At 40.2% G+C, this 22,780-nt stretch overlaps 1 protein-coding gene and 1 pseudogene across 5 annotated transcripts in view; both read left to right on the top strand.

Annotated features, from left to right (window-relative positions):
- Positions 1 to 403: 403 nt before the first annotated feature.
- GDI2 (GDP dissociation inhibitor 2) overlaps positions 404 to 22,780 on the top strand; it is a 28,702-nt gene continuing 6,325 nt past the window's right edge. The window contains exons 1-6 of one of the 5 annotated variants that reach the window (XM_086333621.1): positions 404 to 728; positions 10,523 to 10,630; positions 13,562 to 13,661; positions 16,176 to 16,310; positions 22,051 to 22,249; positions 22,505 to 22,636. In XM_086333621.1, coding sequence (XP_086189747.1) covers positions 684 to 728; positions 10,523 to 10,630; positions 13,562 to 13,661; positions 16,176 to 16,310; positions 22,051 to 22,249; positions 22,505 to 22,636 — 719 coding nt within the window. In that variant the 5' untranslated portion in view covers positions 404 to 683. Of the gene's footprint in view, positions 1,151 to 1,438; positions 1,490 to 2,391; positions 2,500 to 10,522; positions 10,631 to 13,561; positions 13,662 to 16,175; positions 16,311 to 22,050; positions 22,250 to 22,504; positions 22,637 to 22,780 lie in introns of those variants that run through there. The other 4 variants (XM_086333624.1, XM_086333623.1, XM_086333622.1 and 1 more) reach the window with 4 other exon arrangements.
- On the top strand, positions 17,683 to 18,172 carry LOC147360818 (NADH dehydrogenase [ubiquinone] 1 beta subcomplex subunit 1 pseudogene; annotated as a pseudogene).

Here is a 22,780-nt window from a genome sequence, read left to right as displayed (position 1 = left end):
CCGGATGGCGTCATCTCCTGGTGTGCCGGGCTGCGGGAAGCCGCCCGCGGTCCCGGGGGCGGGGGCGGCCAGCCCCAGCCACGTGGTCGCGGCGGGCCCAAAGTCCAAGGGCAGCTGCGGGCGCGGGGCCGACTGCGCCCCGGCGCCCGATGGGGAGCGAGAGTGAAGAACCGGACAGCGGCCCCCGGCCACAAGCTCAACCCCGCCCCGCCCTCGAAGGCCCGCGCGCGGCCGCCCCTGCCACCCCCAACCAAGGCGGCAGCGCTTTGGGAACGGATCCGAAATCCACCAGGGCCTCGGCCCGCCCTTTTCTCGCGAGAGGTGGGAGAGGAAGCGGGTCGGGTGGGCGACGGAGACGTAGCCAATGAGCGAGCGGGAAGGGCGTGATCGACGGCTTCCTCCCGGCCTCGCCCCGGCTGCGGAGGCCGCGGTCGCAGCCCGCCTCTCTCTCCCTCGCAGCCTTCCCTACCCTCCCCGCCCCGTTCTTCTCTTCCCGTCTGAGGTGACGGCCGGCTCCCCGATCCACAGCTGCGTGTAGTCTCTGCCTCCGCTTCCGTTTTCCCTCGTGCCCCTTCTGGCCTGAGTGCTCGCCCCGCCGTCCGCCTCCTCCTCGGGGCAGCCGTAGCCCCAGACCCCTAGAGCTCTGAGCCTTCTCTGGGTCTCCGTCCGCGCCCGGCCCCGCCATGAATGAGGAGTACGACGTGATCGTGCTGGGCACTGGCCTGACGGTGAGGAGGGGCGGCGGCCTGGGGCCGGGAGGGGGCCGGCCGCAGGCCCTGCTCAGCCCTGTTCTCCCCGCCCCCCGCGCCGCGAGGCCGGGGGTCTCTTCCCGGGGCGGGCGGGATCTCTCCGGGCAGGCCGGGCCTGCAGCCGGGCCTGCGGGGAGGGGACACCGCGGTGTGCAAAAGCCCGGCCCGGGCAGGTGTCTGGACCGGTTGGGGCGGCCGAGCAAGGGTCTCTGGGGAGGGCAAGGCCGAGAAAGCCCCGGTTGCGGCGTCGCTGCGCCTCCCTTGTTGGTCGAGGGCCTCTCGCGCCTGGAGACGGAAAGGAGTGGGGGAGGGTGAAGCCTAGCCCGGTGGCGTTTCCTTCTCAGCTTCCAGGCCCCGCTGCTAGTCAGTTTCGGTGACCAGTCACAGGTAACCGCTGTTGGGTAGGTAATTCAGGTCTGTGAACTTAAATTTTTTTTTTGAGAAAACTGGTTTTCTTAGCCTCCTCCCCCACCCCAGGTGAGAAGCATTGTCCATTCCTGTGTAACCACCCTCCCAATCTCACTTGAACGACCATGGGATTGGAAATGATTTTTCCTCCAAATGGGTCTCACCTGGCTTTCGCCAGCCTTATGTGTGGTCTGTCCTTGACCGCCTCAGCGCTTCTGAACCTTTTCCCCTAAGAAAAGGAATTGATGATGAGTTGGTTGGTTGCTAGAGGCCAGGTGTTCCTGTCACCGTGGTAAATGTATTTTCCTAGCTGTCTGCTCAGAGGACTTCAGGTGATAGTCCGCAGATAACGCAGGCAGGAGTTGTACTTCTTTTCTGTGCTTTTAAAAAGAAAATGAAGATAGCTCATCTTGCAAAAGAATTCTGTTTGAAGACAGGACCGTTTCCATTTATCAAAAGTTTTTTGAAAATTTGAAATTCTGACATGGGGCTGGCTGCTTCGTTTTAGAAGATGAACCCTGATTTTGATCTTGTGTTTTCCATATGAACTGATCTCAAAGTCCTGAGTCATTTGATGTAAATGTGTTGAAATGCATTGTAATCTCTCAAGATTTAAAATTTTTTTTCAGGTAGCATTCCAGAATAACTATTTTAGATTTCTCTGGACAAGAGAAAACTGAAACTTGCATTTGGCTAATATTCTTAGGAAAAAATTGTTGGAAACTTACAGTGATACTTTGCTGGCATGTTATTTTCTGTTTATGGTGATTTATGATGCTTGTTGGGTAATACTCATTTCTGAATACTTCACTATGTTTGACCAGTCCAGAAAAAGACGGGACTGGCTGGGAAATTGTACAAAATAGATGAGAATGATGGAATGTGAGATATTGGGTTGAATTTCTTTGGTGGGCTGGTGGATGATGAGTAGGCCTACCCACTGCAGGATTGGGTTTTTTTTTTTCTTTCCGTTTCCGAAGTGCTTAATTGGGATTCTGAGCTGAGCTTAGTAGTTTAGTTTGCCCGTTGGAATGGGCACTGTTGCTACCAGCCTTTTGTTAGAGCCAGTTAGTTCCACTGTGTTACTGCCGTTATTGCTGGTCTTTCAGATTTGCTCTTGATTAGGTCAGTTAAACATAGGCAAATGAATGCATATCCTTCCTCATGCAGGTTTCTTTCTTTTTTTTTTCCCCCTTTCCTTTTTTTCCTCTCATGCTGGTTTCTACATGCCTAGCTCAGAAGGATCACTTTGTATCAAAGCGGGCAGTCTTAACTCTATAACAACCAAGTTGCACCTTATTTACATTTTCATTTGGATTAATTGTGACCTTTTTGATGAATGGTAGGTGCATACTTAGAAATCAGAGCAATTTCTGCTGTCATTTGTATAGCTGTGATAACTATTTCCTGTGAACCTTCCTAGAGTGTTGTTTCGAGATATTCTGTAGGAATTATATCAATTCGGAGCAATTGTATCATTACTGTTGTATTACAGTTGTTGGTAGTAGTGATGATGGGATGCTTTTAATAATGGTAAATCTTTTACCCTCATTTTTATTGATAGGAGAACTTCGATTGCTTGAGACCACCACCGTTAAAAACCCTCAATTTATAATTTGAGTATTTGATATCAACATACCATTTACTTAATTTTTAACTTACAAATATTTAGTGCCTGAGATTTAAGAACCTGAAAACAGGCATATGTTGTCAGTTATGGATACCAAATATTACGTGATTCTTGTGTGTTAATTTTAGTGCAATTGTTATTTTTAAAGTGTAAGGAAGTTTTGGGGTTTCTCTTTTCTAATGTGGCCATTGCTTTTTATGGATTATTATGTCTAAAATACGGTCATATTAGTGCACCAATATTGATAGTAACTTTAAAGAAGGGTTAAAACAGTTTGCTATAAACTAGAGCAAAATATTCATTCTGTCTATGAGAAGTGCAATGTTCTATATAGTTGAATATTTTAAGGAATTGATGGTTTTCCCTTTAAAGACCCCTAACATTTTTTGGAGGTATAGTAAGTGAGGAATGTATTTTTAAATGTACTGAATCATAGAAGCGCCTTTTCAGAACCAGAGTCCATAAAACATAGTTGGGAAACACCACTTTCCCCAATCAGCCGAAGCAGTTTAAAAGACAGCACAGTGGAAAAGTTGAATTGATCTGGGGATTAAAGATTAATCAAAAGAACCATAATTTTTAGAAAAAAGCTTTCAAATGATATCACAGCTTCCTTAACAGACTAAGGAATGTAATGAACACCTGATAACAAGATTTCACAAAGGAAGGGTTAATTACTGAGTACTGCTGTAACACAATGGAGCCATTGAGGCCTCCTGAGCTCTTTGGAAACTTTGGCCTTCTTACTAAGTCCTCTTAGGCGGCTGGGCTTTGGTAGGTAGTTCTACAGTCTACTTTTCCTTTTTTCCCTCTTTGCTTACTTTGATGAGTAGACTGGGGACCATGGACATCCTCTGACCACTAATTTGCTGTATCTGATTGACTTTGGCCTTGGCAATGAATTCATGAATCTTAGAAATTGTGTGCTTAGTCTTAGAAATAGTAATACATAATAAAACAAGGGCGGCTAACTCCACAGCTGCTTGTGCTTCCCAGTGGTATTTTGTGTTTTTTTCTGCATGGTAATTTTCGTAAGGAGCTGTGAATCAAAAAAGACACTTTAGTGATCTCTAACCAGGTTATTCTCAGCATTATTTGTTTAAAACGTTGTTTTACATCCCAGACATACTTTTCCGCTTTTCTCTGTATTAAAATTTGTGACGCCGAAGAGGTTTTGTACCTGATTTTAAAAAAATCTTGAATTGCCTTTTGTATTTGCTCCTTGAAAATCTTTGCCATTGCTATTAGAGTTCTGTGGACAAAGGACATTTTGTCCAGTGCAGTAGTGATCACAGGACCAATATATGCAGTTGTCTTATTTTTGAAAGGTATAAATACTGTGTAGGCAGTCTGTATTTTAAATCAGCCTCAAGTATACTGGTCCAGTAGAGTAGAAGTAAATCAGACATACATCAGCATTTTGAGGTAGTAGTGAGACGTTGGTTGGAAAGACCACTAGGTAAACCTGTGGCTCACATGTCTGGCCATTGTGCTCGTTTATGGTCAGTATAAAGGCAAACACACCTGTCTGTGAGTAGCTTCTTGTCATACGAGGGGTAGCTATAATACGAGTTAATGTGAGAAAGTGTTGTTAAGAGAGTTCAATTCTCAGGGGGAATTCTGATACTGGAATCAAAAACTTTCATAAAGAAGGAGGTATTTAAGTTGGCTTTAAAACATAATAAGCAGGGTAGGGGAGGGGGTTTAGATGAAGGTAATCATAAGGTACAAACTTAAGTTATAAGATAATTAAGTACTAGGGATGTAATGTGTAACATGATAAAGAGACCACTGCTGTACATTATAAGTGAAAGCTGTTAGAGTAAATCTTTAAGTATTCTAATCACAAGGAAACATGTTTTTCTGTTTGATGTATCTACATGAGGTGATGGATGTTCACTAAACTACTGTGATATTCAAGATGTTTGTAATTCAAAGCATTATGCTTTACATCTTTACAGTGCTATAAATCAATGAGATCAATACTGGAAAAGATTAAAAAATACTGGTAAGCTTTGAACACAAGGAATGATTTTTCTAGGCAGAGAGAGCAGTGTAAGTCAGTATTAGAAGAGAACCTATGTTTAGGGGATGAGGGAGTTGGGAAGAAGGCATGTCACCAAGGATGTTGAAGACAGGCTCAGAAGTTTGAATTTCATCTTCTAGCCAGTAAGAGAGGATTTGAGCAGGAATGATATAATTAGAACCAAATTTCAAGATAAATTGACTTTTGACAAACATTTGAAGAAACATTCTGTTGAACACTGGCATTCATTTTTATTATGTTATTGCTGTAAGATACATACCGCTGAGATGAACTGATTTAAGTTTTCTGGTTAGTATATTTTTCTCATATTTCTAGACAAGTAGCTTTCAAAAGGCACTTTTCTTTAACATGAGTTGTTAGGTACCTTGTTTTCCGGATCACATTTTTGTGTGGTTTTACTTTCTATTTTTTTTTTTTTTTTCTGCTTTAATTATACCAGAAATTTAAAATGCAGGAGAATTTAGAGTGTCTGGCTCTCTTCAAGCCTATGTTGCCCTTAAGTAGGAATCGGCTGGGGTCAGGGGTTGGGTGCAGTATAGCTAATTGGTTCTTCCTGACCATTACCACACCCACACATCTACAGAGACTAGAATTTTGCTGCAGCTGAACTTTAACCATTTTGTTTAATCTGGTTACTTCTTTTCGTAGGACAGCATGAAGATGCCATTATCATAAAGAACTTGGATTCTGGGTCTGAGCCCAGTTCGGTGAATGACCTGCCTGAGATTGCTTGAGATTACCTAGTGCATCTCATTAGTGCATGCATGCATTCATTCATTCACTTATGCATATTGAGTACCTGACATGCTCTCAGCCCTAGAAGTAAAAGATAAGGCATAATAGCAAAAAATAAATAAACCGAGAAAACAAAAACTTGGATTCTGAAGATGGTTCTTAGTTCTGATTATTTTGGTTGAGTCTCTGTATATTCTCCTGGTTCGATTCCTGAGTGGGGAAGATCCCCTGGAGAAGGGAAAGGCTACCCACTCCAGTATTCTGGCCTGGAGAATTTCATGGACTGTGTATAGTTCATGGGGTCGCAAAGAGTTGGACACGACTGAGCAACTTTCACGTTCACTTTTCAGGTCACTTTTGGGTGAGTTTGAAATTAAATGTGGAGCATTTTAGTTTTAAAACTGTGTTGGTTAACATCCATTCATATGTGTTTCCTGGTAAAAGTTATCAGTATTCTTGACATAGATGTTGAATGGTCCTGGTTTTCTAGTGTGAAAAAAGGAAATTCATTTGGAGTAGTTTCTCTGACTTTGTACTTTGCTTGTTATTCTGTATTCACCAGGTGGTAGTAGTGAATTTTAATTTTGAATTGTTAACGTACTGGTGCTGCTAAGTCGCTTCAGTCATGTCCGACTCTGTGCGACCCCATAGACGGCAGCCCACGAGCCTCCCCCCGTCCCTGGGATTCTCCAGGCAAGAACACTGGAGTGGTTTGCCATTTCCTTCTCCAATGCATGAAAGTGAAAAGTGAAAGTGAAGTCGCTCAGTCGTGTCCAACTCTTAGCGACCCCATGGACTGCAGCCTCCCAGGCTCCTCCGTCCATGGGATTCTCCAGGCAAGAGGACTGGAGCGGGGTATTAAAATTTTGAGATCATTAATATATACCCTGTTCTCAGATACGATTCATGTTTTATCAGTGAGTTAATGACTTCATGTTGTAAAGTTTGAAGTATCACAGTCGTGCTACTATGTATTCTCTGGGCAGTGTGAAGCAGTCTTTTATTGATAGTTCAGTAGAATCAGTGAACCTGCGAATTTATTAATCAGCTTTTATCGTGTTTGCTCCAAGGCTCTTTAAAGGTAATTAGTATCAGCTCTTTGGACTGTGGAATCTTTATATTATTGGGTCCTTTATTAGGCCTCAGTCTCCGGAGGTTGTTTTAGAGCCATGTTCCAGGGAGTGGGGCATGCTTACTTGCAGTGGAGTGTGAAAAGTTATATATAGAAGCTCTGCAACACTCAAAGTTGCTGCTGTGATCTTGCTTCTGAAAGTTGAACCATGAAGTCTGCTTTTGTCGACGGGAAACATGAGTATTTGGTTTTCCTCTGTTGATGCTATTATCTGTTTCTGAGATTGTAAATATTACATCTACTTTCATATAATACGTTGAATCACATGTTATTGCTTCTTTTGATTTTTAAGCAAGGGACTTGCTTTGGATAATACTGGAGTTAAATTTTACAGTTAAAATACCTTCAGTTCTGTTTATCAAGTTAAAAGTCAATCTGTGGATGAAGATATCTGCAGTACATGTAGCCACTAAAGCATTTAAAAATATCTAGAGTATATAAGGAATTTTTGTATAACAGTAAAAAAGAGCCCATTTTAAAAATGAGCAAATAATATGAATAGACACTTAACACAAGTGTTGGGCAAGATATGAAACAACAGGAACTTTCATGTGTTGTTTGCACAAGTATAAATTGGTAGAACCATTTTGAAAAACTGGCAGTATTTTTACTCTCCTTGATAAATATCCAACAAGTGCATGCATGTAAGAAAGACACACTGAGAATGTTGATAGAGCATTATTTGTAACAGCCCCAAACTGGAAACTATCCCAGTGTCCATCAGTAGTAGCATGGATGAGTAAGTGTGGCATATCTGTAAGGAGTAGTCATTCAGTAGATTCCTATGACTTTGTTACTGTAGTGTGGTCCATGCTGCAAACCCTGAGAACTTACTAGAAATGCAGAAGGTTAGGCCTCACCCGAGATACATGGATTCAAAGTCTATAGTTTAACATGATCCCTGGGTGTTTGATAATAAAGTTTGAGCAGCACTGCTTTCCTCGGGATTCTTGAAATTGATCCTGGAGCAGGGGTATTAACGTTACCTGGGAGCTGGTGAGAAATGCAGATTCTCAGGCTCCATGAGGACCTGCTGGCTCAGAAGCTCTGTGGGGGTGGGGAGTCTTGCAGTCTTTTAACAAGTGTCAGGGTGATGTGGGTGCAAAGTAAACTTTTAGAATCTACTTCAGATTTACATTTCTAACATATTCAGGGGTGATGACCAAGCCAGGAGCTCGCTGTGAGATCCTCTGCTGGTGGAGTTAGGCAAACCTGTGTAAGTCCACAAAGTCAGATTGTAGGTTGTCAGGCCCTGTGGTTTTCGACACTACAGTGCTGTTGTGGTACACTGAAAGCAACCGATATGTAAAGGAATGGCCGCGGGTGTAAGGAAGACTTCAGTTATAAATACAGCCTGCAGACTGGATTTGGCTCCTATATTTGGGGACCCCTGCTGTATAGCAAGAGTAAGAAAATTTAGACTGCAAGTAAATCATGGATGTTGACTAAAAGTTGTATACTACAAGATTCCATTTATTCAGAGTTCAGAAACTCTGGAAAAACAAATCTTTGCTCTTAAAAGTCATGAGCGTGGCTGAGGCTGAGAAGTGATTGTGGCTAGAGGTGGCCTACTGGGGTACTCAAAATGTGTTGTTTCTTGATCCAAATATAAAAAGATGCACCCTCCTGGAGTAAAATTTGAACCTGATAGTAACTAATGTAAAATATTTAAAAATATTAAAATGAATAGTACATTATGGAGGAAAATTTGAAATGTGTATGAATTTTTTAAGATAAAGATTTCAGAGTCAGGCTTTTAGGGGGAAGAGATTGTTCCCTGTGTGTGGAGTGTTGGATAAATTTGAGAAGCACTAGGATTTATAAAGTTACAGGGGATTACCTTTGTCCTTTAAAAAAAAAAAAGTTATTATCACCTAAACTCTGGTATAATGGTTTTGAGTGAATGTATATCCCGTCTCTGTTTCTTCTCATTAATTGGATTCTTTCTTAACCTCTCTCCCCATCTTGATTTAATATGTCTCAGTATACTCATTCTTTATTTACCTTTTTTTCTGAGAGTGATCGTTTAATCAATTGGATGGTTCCTGGATGCTTCATTTAGGGCTCTAGTTTTCAAATTCTTGGTCTCAGGATCTACTTCCTCTTAAAAATTGAGGACCCTGATGAGCTTTTGTTTGTTAAGAGTATCTCTCAATATTTATGCTATTAGAAATCAGTGCTGAGAAGTTAAAAATTTTTTATTAATTCACTTAAAGGTAACAAAGATAAACTCTATATGTTAATGTGAAAAACAATATTTTGAAGTATAACTGTTTTCTAAAACAAAAAAATGCCTTACCTGCTTCAGCGTTCAGTCTTTCATGGTTTTTGTCTTAGCTAAAGTATATGAAGAAAATTTGGCCTCCCTGGTGGCTCAGTGGTAAAGAATCTGCCTGCAGTGCAGGGAGACACAGGTTCAGTCCCTGGGTCAGGAAGATCTCCTGGAGGAGGGCATGGCAACCCACTTCAGTATTCTTGCCTGGAGAATCCCATGGACAGAGGAGCCTGGTGGGCTATAGTCCGTGGGGTCACAAAGAGTCTGACACGACAGAAGTGCCTTAAGCATTCACACACATGAACAAAATCAGGCTTTAGACAGATGTGTAGTTGGAAGGAGGAGTATTTTAATAGCCTTTCAGATTGTTGTGGCTGTGCTTTGATTTATACCAAAACACAAGTGGCAAGTTTTTTTAAAGATTAATTTGCAATATGAAATTTGAAACCACATCACTGAACATTGTATACTCTATTAGATTAAAATACATTAATCTAGCTTGAACTTTGAATTAGCCCACTGTATGATTTTGTAACATCATTGGTCACTTGGGAAGTACTAGTTTACTAAGTTGCAGATCTTCTGGATTGTTGACACATTTCATTATGCAATATCAAAAACTCATATTTGTTAATGTCACTGACCCTGAAGAAGGGCATGGCAACCCACTCCAGTATTTTTGCCTGGAGAATCCCATGGACAGAGGAGCTTTGTGGGCTACAGTCCGTGGGGTCGCAAAGAGTCAGACACGGCTGAAGTGACTTAGCATGGATGCATGCAGTGTCACTGATGTTGTCTGAAAGGATCTGACGTGCGTGTGGTATGGATATAAGTTTCCTAAAATTCAAATTTTCAATAAAGATTTTTGGCTTTTGTTATTGGCAGCAAACACTATCAGTTAATTTTCTTTGACATTCATTTTTGTGAAAATGTCTGCCCAGTACTTAAGTCTGAGTAAGCATAGTTTGTCAGTCAGTTACTTGTCCAAGTAAAAATGGTGATCCATGAAAAACATAGCTAGTTCAGCTTATGAGTTAGTCACCCAAAAGGCTTTCCTAGACCCAGCATTGCTTTATATATACTTCCCATTTTGCTACACAGGATATTTAAAAGATGGGTGTTTGAGGGTGTTAAGAGAGGTGACTTTTTATGCTTCATCAAGGATAGTTTTAAGTGAAACAGACCTTGTTTTTTTTAAACTATGAGTGTCTTGTGGTGAAGAATATAATGACTAGTGCAGTTGGAGCCACTGCCTTCATTTTATCCACCGTTGCTCTTGCAAATGTAACACAGTGGGAAAAAATGAATAATGTCTTAGTGTTGTTAAGAACATAGTTTTAACCTTGGGACCCAGAGGAGTCCACTGACCACACTTTGAACTCTGGTGGTTTTAGGGGTTTGTCCTTAAAGTTACATCATACATTGCCTGTACAAAAAGCATTAATTACTAAAAGAATGTTTAATGACAGGCTTATTAAAAAAATTGTGTTTGAAACATGCTATAGCACTTTTCCTTCCTTTGAAGATGTTTATGCTTTCCCTGTAGGAATGTATCCTGTCAGGTATAATGTCAGTGAATGGCAAGAAAGTTCTTCACATGGATAGAAACCCGTATTATGGAGGAGAGAGTGCATCTATAACACCGCTGGAAGATGTAAGTACTAGAGGGGATGAAGGTGCCTTTTGTGCTTCGAGTCTTTTCCTTGTGAATCTCTACTTTTTATGAATGGTTTCAGTTCTGTTTTTTTAAATAGATTATCTGTAGCATCTTAATTTTTGGGAGCTCCTCATTTGGGGCTTTTAGAAGAAATGTTTCATAGTCACCTCTGTTGCCATTCGGAGCAGGTACCAGTTGTCCCTTGGAGGTAATAGAGTGTAGACTGGATGGGGTGCTTGGGGGCCACACCAGTGCTGATCACAGCCACTCAAAGATTTTATCCCTGTTTTTTCGGATGGCAAATAGTTTCTGTGGGCTTTCAATTACAGAGATGGGCTGAGAGAACCCAGGTTATATGACTCCAAAGCTTAGTGCCCTTTTATTTTATTGAAATATAGTTGATTTACAATGTTGTGTTAAGTTATGCTGTACAGCAGAGTGATTCAGTTACACATATGTATATATCCATGTGCACACATTCTTTTTCATATTTATTTTTTGGCTGATCCCATGTTGTTGCAAATTTCATTAAATTTCAGCTGAGCTATTTAAAATCCTAAAAGATGATGCTGTTAAAATGCTGCACTCGGTATGCCAGCAATTTGGAAAACTTAGCAGTGGTTGCGGGACTGGAAAAGGTCAGTTTTCAGTCCAGTCCCAATGAAAGGCAATGACAAAGAATATTCAAACTACTGTATAATTGCCCTCATTTCACATGCTAGCAAGGTAATGCTCAAAATCCTTCAAGCTATGCTTCAATAGTATGAGAATCAAGAGCTGGATTTAGAAAAGGCAGAGAAACCAGAGATCAAATCGCAAACATCCATTGGATCATAGAAAAAGCAAGAGAATTCCAGAAAAATATCTATTTCTGCTTCCTTGACTATGCTCAAACCTTTGACTGTGTGCTTTGCAACAAACTGTGGAAAATTCTTAGAGATGGGAATACCAGACCACTTTACCTGCCTCCTGAGAAACCTGTATGCAGGACAAGAAACAACAGTTAGAACTGGACACAGAACAACATTCCAAATTGGGAAAGGAGTACATCAAGGCTGTGTGTTATCACCCGCCTTATTTAACTTATGTGCAGAGTACATCATGCAAAATGTGGGGCTAGATGAAGCACAAGCTGGAATCAAGATTGCTGGGAAAAATATCAATAACCTTAGATACACAGATGACATCACTTTGATGGCAGAGAGCAGAGAGGCCCTAAAGAACCTCTTGATGAAGGTGAAAGAGGAGAATGAAAAAGCTGACTTAATACTCAACATGCAGAAACTGAGGTCATGGCATCTGGTCCTAACTTCATGGCAAATAGATGGGGAAAAAGTGGAAATAATGACAGATTTTATTTTCTTGAGCTCCAAAATCACTGGGGACAGTGACTGCAGCCACAAAATTAAGATACTTGCTCCTTGGAAGAAAAGCTATGATGAACCTAGACAGCGTATTAAAATCAGAGCCATCACTTTGCTGATAAAGGACCTTAGAGTCAAAGCTATGGTTTTTCCAGTAGTCATGTATGGATGTGAGAGTTGGACTATAAAGAAGGCTGAGTACCAAAGAATTGATGCTTTTTGAATTGTGATGCTAGAGAGTCCTTTGGACAGCAGGGAGATCAAACCAGTAATCCTAAAGGAAATCAACTCTGAAAGAACGGATGCTGAAGCTGAAGCTCCTGATGAAGCCACTTTGGCCACCTGATGAAGAGCTGGCTCGTTGGAAAAGACCCTGATGCTGGAAAAGATTGAGGGCAAGAGCAGAAGCGGGTGGCAGAATATGAGATGGTTCAGTAGCATCCCTTACTCATTGGACATGAGTTTGAGCAAACTCTGGGAGATAGTGAAGAACAGGGAAGCCTGGCTTACTGCAGTTCATAGGGTTGCAGAGTCAGATATGACTTAAGGACTGAACAATTAACAACAACATTTTTTATGGCTGCATAATACTCCATCATGTATATGTAAAGCATCTTCTTTATCCTTTCCTCTGTCGATGGACATTTGTTTCCATGTCCTGGCTATTGTAAGTCATGGTATAAGGAACTTTGGGGTGAATGTATTCTAACCGCGTTTTTCTATGCTTCAGTAGTATGAGAATCTAGAACTTCAGATGTACAAGCTGTATTTAGAAAGGGCAGGAATGGGATTGCTGAACCTTATGGTAGTTATTTTTAGTTTTTTAAGGAACTTCCATACTGTTCTCCATAGTGGCCTTACCAATTTACATTCCTCCCAGCAGTGTAGGAGGAATCCCTTTTCTCCACACCCTCTCCAGCATTTATTGTTTGTAGACTTACTGATAATGGCCATTCTGACCAGTATGAGATGATACCTCATGCAGTTTTGATTTGCATTTCTCTGGTTGTTGAACATCTTATCATGTGCATTTTGGCCATCTGTATGTTTTTGGAGAAATGTCTGTTCTTATCCTCTGTCCATTTTTTGATTGAGTTGTCCTCTTTTGTAATATATGTGAGAACTTGGGTCCCCCCCGCGGCCCTCACTTGGGGTTTTTATTGAATGAATATATACAAACTTTGTTTATTTTGTTCCACCTTAGCAATAGGATTCATGAGTTTGAGTGAATATTAAATTTTAAGTTGCAAGCTGCTTTTTGTCTAGAGTCTCAAACTTTGCAGAATTAGTACTTCAGTAACAGTTTGTTCTGCATTCTTGCTAGTAAAGAGCAGACACACACCACCTCTGCGATGTTTATTTTACCATTTATTAGTTTAGTAATGTATTTAATTTGTGGATGTGTTAGAATATTGCAGAGTGGCCTGAGTAAAAATGAAATGCCCTTGTTGTCCTTTACCTCATGTTGGTGGTATTTTGCTATATCAGAATCACTTCATCAAAAGTAGTTGCATAATGAAAGTTAAATTTTGTCACATTATGGGTGTTTTTGTTTTGGTTTTAGTTATACAAAAGATTTAAGATACCCGGAGCTCCACCAGCATCCATGGGCAGAGGAAGAGACTGGAATGTTGACTTAATCCCCAAGTTCCTTATGGCAAATGGTAAAGAATTCCAACTTAACTTTGTAACAGGACATTGACTCTGATTTGAAAGTAGAAAGTAGTCGTTGACTCTTAATAGAGTATTATGCCGAGTAGGTGGAAGTGGATTTTGTTGAATGGAACAGTATGGTGAGTAATAGGGTCCGTTAAAGGCTTCAAGGGTCAGTACGTTAAGAATGGAGGGAGGAGGCACTGACTTATCAGTAATTTGTTTTGGAGAAACAAAATTATGCTCTGGCATCATACACATCAAAATTGTGTTTGTAACAGACTTCCTCTTGATACTTGGTGACAATCTTAGATAACTGGGCCTTCAGAAACATCCATTTTAATATTTTTCTAGTTTGTAGGCTTTCACTGTTATTTTTTCATTTTGATTGTTGATATTTTCAATTAGAGCAGCTAAGTATCTATAAATTGCTGTGATTTTAGCATCTTTTTCTAAGAGGTTGAAAAACTAAATTGTAGTCTATGTCCCATGAAAATGTTTGCACCACCCCTTCCCCCTTGGAATTTGTGTTCTATAGTTTGTTTCAGTGGAAAGATCTTATTTGAATTTAATCCTGGATTTAAATAAGTGAATTTTCTTGAGGTTAATTGTAAATACAAAAAGTTTATTACTTAAATAATTAAAATTAGAAAACACAGATGAGCAGAAAGGAAATAAAATTTGCATAACCAAAATCTTATCATCTTGAAACATGGTTAATATTTTGGTGTATAATCTACCAGTCCCCCCCCCCCCCCCACCTCCCAGTTAACATCTTTTTCAATCATTATACTGTGAATGTTTGAGAGGGAGGGAGGGAGGGAGGGATGGAAGTGGGGTGGGGTGGGGTGGTGGAAGAGATAAGTCTCATTGTCCACTCCAGGAAGTACAGCATGGGGATTCAGGCAGGGCTCTTTAAGACATTTCCTTTATATTGCCAGATTTTACTTTCGCCGGTAAACTGTGCCGCTTCCCCAATACCTTTACCATGCCCAGATATGATTCATTTTAGGTTTTGTGAATTTTGTCATACTAAAAGATGGAATAATGGAATTTTAATATATATCTGCTTACTGGAGGGTGAAATTTCTAGTTCATTGGCTTTCATGCCCTTTATTGCTTTCTGCTTTTAACATTTTTCTGTAGACATTTTTGTGTTTTTCTTTATTAATGTAAAATAGCTCATTATAAAGGCTGTTAAATGCCCTTTTAAAGTATGTTGAAAGTATCTTCAGAAAAGGCAGTGGCATCCCACTACAGTACTCTTGCCTGGAAAATCCCCTGGATGGAGGAGCCTGGTAGGCTGCAGTCCATGGGGTCACGAAGAGCCGGACATGATTGAGCGACTTCACTTTCACTTTTCACTTTCATGCATTAGAGAAGGAAATGGCAACCCACTCCAGTGTTCTTGCCTGGAGAATCCCAGGGACGGGGGAGCCTGGTAGGCTGCCTTCTATGGGGTTGCACAGAGTCGGACACGACTGAAGCGATTTAGCAGAAGCAGCAGAAAGTACCTTTTCCAGTTTGTCATTGGCCTTACATGTAATTCTTGTGTTTTATTTCTGTACAAAAGCGTTTAGTTTTCATGAAGTCATTGGTTGATCATTCTGTTACTGGTTTTGATTTGAAAGGCTATCTTTAAAATTTCAAATTCTGATAGCTACTTCTAATGGTATTATGGTTTCTTTTTTACACTGTAGAAATAAGTTCATCTATTTTACCGAATGAATAAATTTATTTTATTACCCCGTTATTTGAGAAGTAGGGATAGAAATTTATTTTCAAATTGATCAGTTGTCCCTCAGCATCATAATATCTTTTCTACTCTGATTAGGAAACTGTCATCATATATTAAATTCTTCTATGTGTGTCTCTGTTTTACACTGATTTATGGACTAATTAATTTACAGTATATTGAAATATCTGACTGCATAAAGGTTTCCTCATTACTTTTTTATTCTAAAAAAAGTTTTTTGGATTGTCCTTATATGTTTATCCTTTCAAATAAGTTTTAAAATAATTTTGTTTGGTTTCTCAAAGAAGTTTACTACTTCTAGTATACTAAAATTTCTTTTGGTTTATCCTAGATTTTTCTTGATCCAAAACTAGTGTTCATTTTAATAAATATAAATTGACTTAGAAACTGAAAAACACAAATTCCTGGAATACTTTGCCTGAGTTGCCTCTCTTTAATATGCAGTAGGAACCTTAAAGAAACCCAGACCTATTTGTAATAGTACTGTAATTCTAAACCTCATACTTCTAATAATTATTGTATAATTTTTACAAAAGCAAGTTGATAAAGTTATTCACCTTGAAGTTGTAACATTTGAAAAAAAGGCTAAATTTGCCAAACAATACGTCTGCATTCTGATTGTCCTATTAGAAATGGCTTTGAGGACTTTTGTAGGAGCTAATGGATGATGCGAAGAAAAAATTGGAAAGCCATTAGTATCAGTAAACTACTTCTAACTTTTGAAAGTAGTAAGATGTAAGTAACAGTTTGAATTATGTGACTCCTACAGGTCAGCTGGTTAAGATGCTGCTTTTTACGGAGGTTACTCGCTATCTGGATTTCAAAGTGACTGAAGGGAGCTTTGTTTATAAGGGAGGAAAGATCTACAAGGTTCCTTCCACTGAAGCAGAAGCCCTGGCATCTAGTAAGTAATTTTATATTCACAGAATATTAAAACTTTATAATGGAAAGGGATCTTAGGGATAAAATTCAAAGTCCCCTGCATTGGCCATGCCCCCACTCACCCCCTCAACATAGTCATTGGATGTCTGTTATGTGCCAGACATTATTCTCGGCAGTTGACAATATGTCCGTAAACAAGATGTTCAAAAGTGCCTCCCCCTCTGACGCCTCGGAGAGCTTTTATCTGGGAGCTTGTTGCTGGTGAAGCTGGGCCTTCCTGGGTCTAGTGTCTCTTTTCAGATGAATAATTCAGATGCATTACTGTTTCGTGGAGTGTTTCCCGTGTGCTAGGTTCTGTGGGAGACGCTTCACATTCTTACTGAATTGCGAAGCCTTTGTGAGGTAGGGTTTCCAGTTTATAGGTGAGAAACCTCAGGCCTGAAATGACATAGGAAGTGAGAGGCACGAAGGCACAGGAACCCTGTTAGGCTGCTGCAGAGCCCGTGAGCTGATCGCCGTCTGCGCTGACTGCCAGTGCCTCTGTCCCGCCTGCTGTCCTGGGGCCATGTCCGGTCCCTGGTACTGTGCCCACTCTCCAGCATCTCTGTTCCTAGGAGTTCCCAATGAGGATGGAGTGATTTTATTCCGAGTTAACGTCTTCTGTTCTGAGTCTTACTAAATAGCAAACACCCCTAGAAAGGACCTTCCTTCCTTTTAAGGTGATTTTGTTGCCATGAGGAATGAGCAGTTTGAGGAAGGATCAGTGTGTATAACTGAAGGCAGATAAATTTTCTAAGTGCTCTAGGAGTTCAGAGGAGGGAAAGGTTTGATTTTGGAGAACAGGAAAAGTGCCAGTTAATTCTCCAGGAATTTTTTTGGCAGTTCCTCTAACTCCATTTATTTACTTCTTACTATTAGGGGAGAAAATATTGGGCCTAAAGTGTTGAAAGACACTGTAGTTAGAAAGTAGAAACTAGCACTAAGGATAGGGGCTGGATTGGGAGTGACAGGTGGTGGGGAAGCAGCAGCTCCTGCTTGAGTGGACGGAGTCCTTGCTGTGAGCCTGGGTTAGAAATCAGTCTTGTCAGTGATGTGCATCTGATGTAAATAAAGTGTCCTCGTAGAAATCAGAGTCCAAGAGTTTGAAAATTCTTTTAAACACCGTTTGTGGTACGATTTTTTTATTTAAAAGTTTTACACTCTCTTGAGCCTCTTAACCTATATTAATAGCTTCAACCACCTCCTTAGTTTAAAAAAAGTTGAAGGATTTAATCTTTTGAGTTTTATTTTTCCCTTTTGACTTAATATTTTCAAATATGTAAAACAATTACATGACTTGAAAGTCAAAGTTATATTAAAAGATATATTTAGAGTCTTATTCTTACCTTTGCCATTCCATTCTTTCCACTTTGTTAGGTGGTCATTTTTACTTATTTCTGACTTATCCTCATGTTTCTTTTTTTTTTTTTTTTCCCCTCATGTTTCTTTTTATAAAAATAAGCAAATGGGTCCGGAGGCCACTGCTTCCTCCGGCGCAAGTGGCTGCGCTCGCCGCTGTCCTTGGTCGTGGGGTCGTTGTTGGCTCCGAGGCCGCAGCATTCATGATGGACTTACTTCAGGTTGTGCGTGACCACTGGGTACATGTACTTGTCCCTGTGGGATTTGTCTTGGATATGATCTGGATAGGAAGAATGATGAAAAGCTAACTGCCTTCTGGAACAAGAGTCTGTTATATAAAAGGGAATTGAAACCTAATGAAGAAGTCACTTGGAAGTAATGGCTACAGCTGAATTACAGAATGTTCACGTTTTTTAAATTATAAGAGAAATAACACTCATTATTTAATTTGAAAAAAATTAAAAAAAAAAGCAAATGTATTTAATCTATATATTTTTAAGGTTAGATTTATTGAGGTTTAATTTACATACAAGTAGGATTTACCTGTTTTAACATACGTTATTATGAATGTTTGCTAAATTGCTGCCTTATTGTCAACTGTTTGTACTGATGGGTAGGATTTTGAAGGTGGAATGACAGGCAGGACAGTTCAGGGCAGGATGAATAAACAGGATTGGAAATGTGTAGAGGGTGGGAAGTTCAAGAGAAAGATAAAACCATTGTTTTATACTTAAATAATAGCTAACATTATGTACAGGCACTTGTGCACAATTATTTGTGTGTATTGTCTAAGTTGATTGTACATAGCCTTTCACGACAGCCCTCTGAGATGTGCTATTTTTGGCATGTACATGAGGGAACACTGAGGTATACAGGTGTGAAAGAGCCCATGAATCTCATAGCTCATGACTAGTGAGAATAGTTTGAAGCCACATTTGTCTGACTCAAGAACCCCACACTTAACCACTGACCTATGTAGTATGTAAATATATAGCTTCTCAGATACTTTAACAGCTGCCACTCAGCCTCTAATTCTTTTTTTCCTCTGTGTTGCACCCCATGGACTGTACGACCCCATGGACTGTAGCACGCCAGGCTCCTCTGTCCATGGAATTCTCCAGGCCAGAATACTGGAGTAGGTAGCCATGTCCTTTTCCAGGGGATCTTCTGACCCAGGGATTGAACCTAGGTCTCCCACATTGCAGGCAGATTCTTTACCATCTAAGCCACCAGGGAAGTCCATGTAGTATATAAATACATAGTTCCTCAGATATTTTAATGACTGGCACACACCCTCGAATTCTTTTTTTCTCTGTGCTGCACATTTCCAGTGCCTGTGGTTGTTTCTCATATAATATGTTATCTAGGTCTCTTGGCCACTTTTCTTTGAAAATTCTGACTTGCCAAGATTACCATAGATAAGATAGAATTGAGCCAGACCAGACCTGATGCTTCAAATGTTGTATGTCGACTCAGTTTCAGTGGAACTTTTACTTTCCTTGGCCAATATATTTTTATTAACATAGCCTAAGTGGAGATAATGGAGGACGAGGAGTCTCACGTGCTGTAGTCCATGGGGTTGCAGAGAGTCAGGCAGGACTGAGCGACTGAACAACGACAAGAAGCCTAAGTTTTTGTTGGGTTTTTAAGGAGCTGTATATAATGTTGGTTCTTGTGGTAGGTCATAATGCCAACTAAAACCTCAAGGTTTCAATAAGTATTTGTTCATTGGTCAAATGTTATTTTAGTCAAGTAAACGAGAAAGATATTTGGCCTCTAGAGTAATATTGAACACAGATACTTAGAAAAGTTTGAGACATTTTCCTGAATAGCTTTGAAATGTGCCCAGCAAAACCTTGTGTCCTCAGTTGAATCTTTAGCTTGCTTGTTCTCACTCTTCTGCTGTGAGGCATCTGTTTGTTGGGGGCACCTGTGACAGCACAGAGCCGAGTGACCGGGGGCTCCTGGTGGTGGTAGGTATGCCCGCTGCGGGGCCAGCTGCAACCTGGGGTGAGGCTGTTGAGGTCCACCATTGGAACGCCACATCGCATGCCGTGTCTCTGCTTTTCCTGTGACATTCCTTCTGCTTCATTTCTTAATTCTCTTGTCAAATCTTACACCTGTTAATTGGAATGCTTTTTCCTTTTCTTCTCCTGAAACTGCTCTAGATTTTTGTAGCTTTTGTCTTGACACAGGTGTCTGTTTTGGCAAATAAATCTCAATGTGCAAGTGCATGAAAGAAGGTAAAGCTATTTGAAATGAAGTGAAGGCACAACTCAATGGACTAAGTGTGAAAAAGAGTTTTTGTAGTCCCTTTATCATATACTTTGAGTATTTTCTTTGTATATTGTGTGTCCAGTATATGAATGTCAACTTCTTTTATATTCGCTCCCATTGGACATTAATTATTTGGAGTGGATATTTATCGGGCACTTGTTACATGGCGGGGACCCATCTAAGAAGGTCTGGGGTAGGGAGGGGGCAGCAGAGGAGAAAAAAGTAAACAAGTGCTTTTCCTGTTTGTGCTTCCTTAGTGGGAGGCTGGCTGTGCATGATAAGGAGAAGCATTTCAGCTGGTAATATAATCGGATATAAAAGCGTATCAGATGGTGGTGGAGATGAAAGGAGAGGGTGTGGGCGGGGCTGCTGTTTTAAATAGGGTGACCAGTAAAGGTGTCATCATATAGAAGTAGCTGTTATAAAAATTACACTGTAGAAAATAGTACATGAATCTTTTAAATTACGACCTTTTCAGAGCCTCAGGTCTCTCAGATGTTGGTGATCACACAGGGATTTGGTTCTGACATAAGGACTGGAGGAGCAGCTTAGAGAGGCTCCTTTGTGTTGGGAGAGGCTCCTGTCAGTCTCAAGGCTTGGAGGAGGCAGGGAGAGGAATCAAGAGGAAAGAAGAGAAAAGAAAAGAATGGGGAACTGAAGGAAACAGTAGATTTTCATTTTTATTTTAAAAGATGCTATGTGGTAACTCCACAGTGAGCTATTGGTAAGAGCTCTAGGTTCCAACAGACGCGTCCACCAGAGTGACTCCTGAGTTGTAAGTGCGTTGGCGTGGTGACTTGTGTTTTCTTTGGCTCTCACACCTTCCCCTGATGGCTATACTTGTGTCTTAAGTAGCATAATAGAATATTTCTTTTTAGCCTTATGCTTTTTATTGTGTATGCATTCTGTCCACTTTTTTTTAATTTAAAAGCTAAGTTATATAAGTATTGATTAAAAAGGTTAAATGTAGTCAGGTGTCATGAATCGTCTCATGATCATTTTAATTTTCAATTTTGTTGATTTCAACTGTTGTCTTGGGAAAATGTTTAAAGTATCAAAATATTCAACCGTCAGTGGATATAAAAGAAATGGTTAAGAATTTTTATGTAAAGCTCCAGTTGTTTTTTTAAGTAGCTGTATGGTTTAAGAAAGGGGCAGCAGGAGAGGGACCCAGGAAACTTTCTTCTCTTTTGACCTTGTCTTTCTACCAGCTGTTCACAGCAGTGGGAATCCTGACTGGTAGGAGGAGCTGAGAGCTTCTTTCATGGTGGTTCATAGCTTTCTCCTCACCTCTTTTTTAGTGTAAAAAGCAGTGAGCTGCCTATCTATCTAGGACTTCATTAAAGTGACTGGAAGCGTAACCAGCATCTAAATTTCTTTGAGGACACTTTGTTCTTGGTATCTAAGCTGCTTTTCCATTAAATGCCAGAGTGTATCTTAGCATACAGAAAAAGAAAAAAATGAGCATTTTGAATTTTAGGCAGTTGGAATACAGATCAGATTTGTGGAAAGAACATTCAGATAGATGCCTTCATGAGTAATAGTTTTACACAGTTGTATTTGTACCTAATATAATTAAAGTTGTTATATTTAATTAATTATTGGTTATAATTACTTGTATTGTAGAATTGAAGACTTAATAGCTGATCTGTTGTAATTATGGGAAGCCCAGTTGTCTCAGTGGTAGAGTCCACCCACCAATGTAGGAGACTCTAGTTCTATCCCTGGGTCGGGAAGATTCCCTAGAGGAGGAAATGGCTACCCACTCCAGTATTCTTTCCTGAAGAATCCCATGGACAGAGGAGCCCAGGGGGCTACAGTCAATGGGGTCACAAAAGAGTTGGACAGTTTAGGGACTACATAATTATGACAGTGTATTTCATAGTGTTACGAAACTGTCAGTTTATTTTAAAGAAATGGTTAAGAAAGAAAGAAATTTCATTTATTTTAAAACTCCTGTATTTTAAATTGCACATTGCATTGTAAGAGCCTAAGATAGCAACATGGGATATTTAGACTTTGCTCTCACACTTACTTTTCTTCAGTGTCCTTTTGTGAGTGTGTCTTTTTGAAAATTTCTTTTTTAGGCCTAATGGGGCTGTTTGAAAAACGTCGATTCAGAAAATTCCTGGTATATGTCGCCAACTTTGATGAGAACGATCCTCGAACTTTTGAGGGCATTGATCCTAAGAAGACATCAATGCGAGAGGTGTATAAGAAATTTGACTTGGGCCAAGATGTTATAGATTTTACTGGTCATGCCCTGGCACTTTACAGAACTGATGAGTAAGTCTTCTGGTTTTTAGATTTGTATTTTTCTTGGAATTGTCACTGAATTTCCCAATTCTGCAGAGTGGAAATTCTAACAAATACATAGCTATATTATACTATGAAAAAGAAGTTCTAGCTTCAGTTTAGTGTTAGAGCCTTATAAGTAAAATATGGAAGGATTGAATTGAAATCCTTTCAGAAAACAATTTTAAATTGAGCAGAGGAATGCAAACCAGAGTGCTTTTCTAATGTTCATTTCCTTTTGTTTAGCTATTTAGATCAGCCATGTTGTGAAACCATTAATAGGATTAAACTTTACAGCGAATCTTTGGCAAGATATGGCAAAAGCCCATACCTTTATCCACTCTACGGCCTTGGAGAACTGCCACAGGGATTTGCACGGTGAGAACCCATCTTTAACCTTGTCCTGAAACCCCTCTGATCCTGAGCTGCATCTTAAATGGTAGCTTATGAGATGTGGTTGTGAATAATGAGACAAGGTGTCTGTGGGTAGGGAGGTGCTTTTTATTTTTAGTGCAGTAAAAC

This window comes from Bos grunniens, chromosome 13, assembly GCF_055505025.1.
Source record: "Bos grunniens cultivar Pamir isolate PY7600 chromosome 13, Bosgru_T2T1.0, whole genome shotgun sequence".
NCBI lineage: Eukaryota > Metazoa > Chordata > Mammalia > Artiodactyla > Bovidae > Bos > Bos grunniens.
This window is presented reverse-complemented; position numbering and strand designations above follow the sequence as displayed.